The sequence below is a fragment of the Limulus polyphemus genome, unplaced genomic scaffold (assembly GCF_000517525.1).
Source record: "Limulus polyphemus unplaced genomic scaffold, Limulus_polyphemus-2.1.2 Scaffold3057, whole genome shotgun sequence".
Classification (NCBI taxonomy): Eukaryota; Metazoa; Arthropoda; class Merostomata; order Xiphosura; family Limulidae; genus Limulus; species Limulus polyphemus.
In genome coordinates this window covers 33,798-39,966 of record NW_013668667.1, presented here as the reverse complement: position 1 = coordinate 39,966, position 6,169 = coordinate 33,798, and the positions used below count along the sequence as shown (strand labels likewise).

At 33.0% G+C, this 6,169-nt stretch overlaps 1 protein-coding gene across 1 annotated transcript in view; it reads left to right on the top strand.

The window, feature by feature from the left end:
- Positions 1 to 6,169, top strand: part of LOC106468572 (chymotrypsin-like elastase family member 2A) — an 18,566-nt gene that overhangs the window by 1,276 nt on the left and 11,121 nt on the right. Inside the window, exons 2-4 of the mRNA XM_022396910.1 lie at positions 982 to 1,219; positions 4,283 to 4,399; positions 5,554 to 5,776. Coding sequence (XP_022252618.1) covers positions 982 to 1,219; positions 4,283 to 4,399; positions 5,554 to 5,776 — 578 coding nt within the window. The remainder of the gene's footprint in view (positions 1 to 981; positions 1,220 to 4,282; positions 4,400 to 5,553; positions 5,777 to 6,169) is intronic.

The window sequence follows — 6,169 nt, the reverse complement described above, 5'->3', positions numbered from 1 at the left end:
GGAAGACTAGGAATAAAACTGGTATTAATGTTGTCATTGTTTTTTAATACCAGTTTTATTCCTACTGTTCCATAAACCACTGAGAGCGTTTCATTGTTCCTTTCGGTGGTTTATGGAAGACTAGGATTAAAACTGGTATAAATGTTGTTATTGTTCCTCTCAGTTGTGTATGGAAGACTACGAATAAAACTGGTATTAATGTTGTCATTGTTCCTTTCGGTGGTTTATTGGAGACTAGGAATAAAACTGGTATTGTTCCCCTCAGTGGTCTATGGAAGACTAGGAAGAAAACTGGTATTAATGTTGTCATTGTTCCCCTCAGTGGTCTATGAAAGGTAAAGAAGAAAACTGGTTTTAATGTTGTCATTTTCTACTTGTGTGATCCGTTGCAAGTTTCTCTAGTAATAATTAAATTTGACCTTATTTTATCAATGTAGATATTTTAGAGTAGTCAGTAATCTCTAATTACATATAGAAAGGAGGAAGTTATCGTGTGAGGCTTGTTTACTAACCCTAACTACACAATGAGCTGCGTGGCCAAGTCAGAGAATCTCATGTTTAGGCTACCCTAATTTTAAACTACAGATCAGAAGAAAAGTATCCAGTCTGAAACGGTTTCTCTTATTATCTCAAAAAGTAGAAAAAAAGAGGGAATAAAATCAGAATGTGAAAAATAATATCTAAAAAATACTTTTTATGTATTAATATGCGTATAAAAAAGATTTTGAAAATATCTTGTAAGTCCAAATTGACGAAATAAACCAAATACAGATACAGAAGTGTGCTGTTAAGGCAAGTTTTGAACATGTGAAATAGCTTTGGCTGAAAGTAGGTTTTATTAAATTTTACTTTATACAATATCCAATATGTTGTGTGATTTTTTGTTTTTACAGCAACCTTGGTTAATTAACTTTTACGGTAAATTCATTATATTTCATATATTTTTAACATTAAATTCGTTCATTCACTTTTTTTTTACAGTACATTCGCCTAAGTTTCAAAGACTTCGACCTGGAAAGTTTTGATTTTTGTGATGGAGACGCCCTCTCTCTTTACGCAGGACCACACACCAGAACACCCACCATAGGGATATTTTGCGGGAACGAACGTCCGAATGACCTCATTTCTACCACTAACGAACTGCACATTGTATTCCGTAGCGACTTCATATCTTCTGCTAAAGGTTTTCACGTATCTTATCAAACTGTATCTTCCAGAGGTAAGCAAGACCTACCCTTGACCAGCAGAGAGTTACCAACACATATAACACGAGTTTAAACTTTAGCCTGTGACATTTTCCATTTAATAAATTTTATAAATTATTTGTATATGATAAATTATTAATCCAATGACATTTATTTGCGACAAAAAGGTTATCAGTTGTAGTACGAATCCAAAGTGAGAATTTATATCTTCAAGAATGATTTTTTTAGACAATCCCCGGAGAGGGAGAACCTAGACGTTAAATAAATGATTAGTTTATATATATATACGTAACATTAAGTTGTATAAATATTTATAACTTAGAACGAGTCAAATAATGCAGTATGAATTAAGCTTTATGATTATAGTAAAAAAACCCATTGTGATACCAGACAGACAGACAGGCAACTCTGCTATATTTGTATAGATACTCATAAAGACAGATCTACACGAAATAGTTGTCATATGACTGTCCTTTTTTTTTACTGTCAATCATAATTTCTTAAAATAACGCATCCCAGTGGTAAGTTTAGGGACTTATATTGTTAAAATCCTGGGTTCGATTCCCTGCGGCAGACAAAGATGTGTATTATCGTTTAATTTGTTCAACCTACAAAGAGAAAAATATTTAGAGAAATAGAATACATAAAGGGAGTAGTGACTGGTGGAATTAACATCAACAACCGGAGATATGTAGATGTAAATGAAAGAGGAAAATACTATGAAATGGATATAATACTAAAAAAACCAAATCAACTGTAGTAACTAAGAAAAGATGTACGTAGAATCAATCTAACTATAGAGAGAGAACATCAAGTGAACAAATAAAAAATGATATATATTTAGGATACTGAAGATGGTAAAAGCGAAGTGAAAATTCAAAGAAGAATAGAAATAGCCAGTAGTGCATTTAACAACATGTCAAAAATATTAACATTAAGAAACATGAGACTAGTCACATGCTATGTGTGGTCAACTCTACTATATGGCACTGAAACGTGGACAGTATTTAAAGCTATGTGGATCTATAGTAGAGTACTGAAAATATCTTGAACAGAAAATACGACAAATGAACAAGTGATAAAAATGTTGAAAACTAAAAGAACACTATTATCAAGAAAATGTGACATATAAATAGAAGACAGAGACTGTTTCTAGAAGGAAAAGTGAATGGGACAAGAGAAAGAGGCAGACTAAGAAATATGTGGATGGATAACATCAAAGATTGGATGGGAACATCATATAGTAACTGTGTTAGAATGGTGGAAAGAAGAGAACACGACAGACAACCTGCTTCGAGCAGATAACACATGATGATGATGATGATTAAAGGCCTATAATGTCTATTACCAAATTGGTAAAAAACTAATGCATCTTTTAAGCAAGACAGAACAAATAATTTATTTTCATTGATTCTGCCATCAAGTAGATAAAATATTTGACTAAGTGGCTAGCTTAAGAGCTTATGGCAGTAGGATTCAAGGCTCGATCACCGCGGAACCCCTTCGTTTCATCTCAACCAAAATTGGCCTGAAAAGTGTTATTTTGGTGTTATGTTATTAACACAGTCGTGGAGTTGAAACTGTAATGATAAATAACTTAAGTAAAGCTTTAACCAATTACAGCACGTTTCAGACAGTTCTTTCAATACGTAGTTTTTCACGTGAAATATCGTGAATTCTCTAAGTAAAGGTTAATCTATGATAATAAGAATCTCCTGTCTGTTGCTAGTACTGTTCTGCGGAACTGGCTGCGCTAAAACTGGCAGAGGAATTCAGGTGGAACTCCCGAAAAATCCATTTCTACGTTACTGCCTTAATACTGCGAATGAGGGCTCAATTGAGCGCGGAGATTACTACCAAAATATATGAAGCCGACATCAAACAAAAGAAACGATTAATGGCGCCCGTAGCATGGGTACTTTAGCATCGGACAAACGGTTCATGTACTACGACTCAAAATAGTGGAAAAGCCCAGACTACCATTTATAGCAGTGTTTCTCAAACTATAGCTATCGCACTTGAAACAAGATTCGGGATCTCAAAAATAACTAAATATTCATGAACAGAAAGAAGACATCGCTTGCTTTAAAAATATAGTATTTCATCTAGTTAAGACTAACCACCAGAGACAAAGGAAAAGACTAAATTCACATTTTTAATAATTTCAGCAAGTTGTTTTAGCTTCAGATTATTTTCAGAATAATTATGTATTTTTATTACTGTTATGATTTTATCACAAAGATAAATGATATTTTGTCTATAGTTCTCAATTCTTCCTACAAGTCGACTATTCATACAAAAAAATCGTAAGTAAATTAGAATTAATAAATATTTAATTCAGTAAAATTTATGTCCAAAGCTCTGGCTGGATTTTTATCAGGTTGGAATAGTAGTTTAATTCTAAAAGAAAGAAAAAAAAGTTAGAGAATAAATGACTGCAGAGAGTTTCAATGTAATAACTGTAAAAATAAAAGTTATAGAGGAAAAAAAGAAAACTCCACAGTTACATAATAGGCTATCTCATATGTGTCCACCACAGGTGTCGAAACCCACATTTGGCTTTATAAGTCTTCAGACTTGTCATTGAGGGACAACTATAGTGAGAAAATTAAAATCACAAGAAGGAGACAATTCTTGTGCCATAAAATAAGTAAAAATATTTAAGTGTGGTCATGTTTACATCATCAAATAAGTAAAAATATTTAGGTGTGGTCATGTTTACATCACCAAATAAGTAAAAATATCTAGATGTGGTGATGCTTACATCGTCAAATACGTAAAAATATTGAAGTTGTGATCATGTTTACATCATCAAATAAGTAAAAATATTTAAGTGTGGTCATGTTTACATCATCAAATAAGTAAAAATATTTAAGTGTGGTCATGTTTACATCATCGAATAAGTAAACATATTTAGGTGTGGTCATGTTTACATCACCAAATAAGTAAAAATATCTAGATGTGGTGATGTTTACATCGTCAAATAAGTAAAAATATTGAAGTTGTGATCATGTTTACATCATCAAATAAGTAAAAATATTTAAGTGTGGTCATGTTTATATACTTTATTATCTCAGCTTTGTGTGAAGCGAATGAAATTCAATGCCGCAACCGGAAATGTGTATCACAGTCCTTCACGTGTGACGGAAAGGATGACTGTGGAGACGGAAGTGACGAAGCCACTAAAATATGCGGTAATCTTTAATGTTTTTGTTTCGTCTCAGATGTGAGTATAACTGTTTAGTTTATTTTAGTTAATTCAGAAAATGTTAGATTCTCATCTCCTTAAACTCCTGCACATAGCAATTAGAGACTTTAAATTACCTTTATTTAATTAACTAAAATACTCTAGCCTTTCGTTGTTTCTCTTGATACTTTTTAAGGCTTAAAAAATGTGTCTAGTTACGTAACGTGTAGAAATATATATTTATAGGTATATACAAAAAGTGGGACTCGTGACAAAGTGTATCGAAAATGAAGTAAGGTGACAAATTTGTAAAACGTGGGTCAAGTTTTACAGAGATGCAAATAAGTTCAATAAAATACTAGACGTGTAAAAAAAGTGGGTGTCGTTAATAGAGGTGTAAAAATGGGTCACGTTAATAACTGTAAAAAAAAAGTGAGTCAGATTAATGAGTGTATGTAAAATGGGTTGAGTTAATATGGGTGCGAAAGAGTTTGTCAAGTTAAGTAACGTGTAAAGAAACCAAGTTAAGTAACGTGTAAAGAAACCAAGTTAAGTAACGTGTAAAGAAACCAAGTTAAGTAACGTGTAAAGAAACCAAGTTAAGTAACGTGTAAAGAAACCAAGTTAAGTAACGTGCAAAGAAACCAAGTTAAGTAACGTGTAGAGAAACCAAGTTAAGTAACGTGTAAAGAAACCAAGTTAAGTAACGTGTAGAGAAACCAAGTTAAGTAACGTGTAAAGAAACCAAGTTAAGTAACGTGTAAAGAAACTTTTATCAACGATAAAAAGAAGCAAAAGGTTATTTAGGTATCAAGGTGGAATGATTTAAAAAAATAATCGTAATGTCATGATCTAGTAATTTCTAGAAACAATCGTAAAGTCATCAGATAGCAGTTTTTAAAAACAATCGTAATGTCCAGAAATATCAATTTCTAGTAAGTAATGTGTAAAGACATGTGTAATTCATTAAGTAGAGTGTCCAGGTAAAGAATCTATAAAGAAGTATGTCCAAGCAAGTAAAGTATAAACTACAGTGTCAGACAAGGAATTTTGTAAAGACGTGTCCGGGTAATTAACACGTAAGAAGGTGTGTCAGGTAAGTCATGTGTAAGTTTGATATTAATTAATTCCTAAATAAGCTGATTATTGTTACGTACAAAGGTGCTGAGGATCCAGCGGTAACAGTACCGTGCGGACAACCGTCCATTCCTCCACTTGAAGGAAATGGCGAAGACCGCATCATTGGTGGTCAAGAGGTTCGTCCGGGCAGCTGGCCGTGGCAGGCAGACTTACAACTCTTTCCTGTTCATCCCAACGGACACACGTGTGGGGGAACGTTGATCAACTCTCAGTGGGTTATCTCTGCGTCACATTGCTTCGAAAGGCAAGGACGTTTATCGTATTTTATTTGTTGAAAGAAACATAATAGGATATCTTGTTCCCTCCATTGATTTTATAATAGTATCGGGGTCATTAAAGTGACATATTATCATGTTCAGTCTACAAACATCGGTCATATAAAAAGAGGGAAGTCTTCTCATGATCATTTTGTTTTGATCCTCGTTGGTAACCTTATATTTAACAATAAAACCAAAATTGATGATGACAAAACCTTTGCTGTTATGTTAAACTCATATTAAAGTTTTTCTTCATTACTCATTCAAGCCGTCTTCGAATATTATTGAAACCAAAATTGATGATGACAAAACCTTTGCTGTTATGTTAAACTCATATTAAAGTTTTTCTTCATTACTCATTCAAGCCGTCTCCAAATATT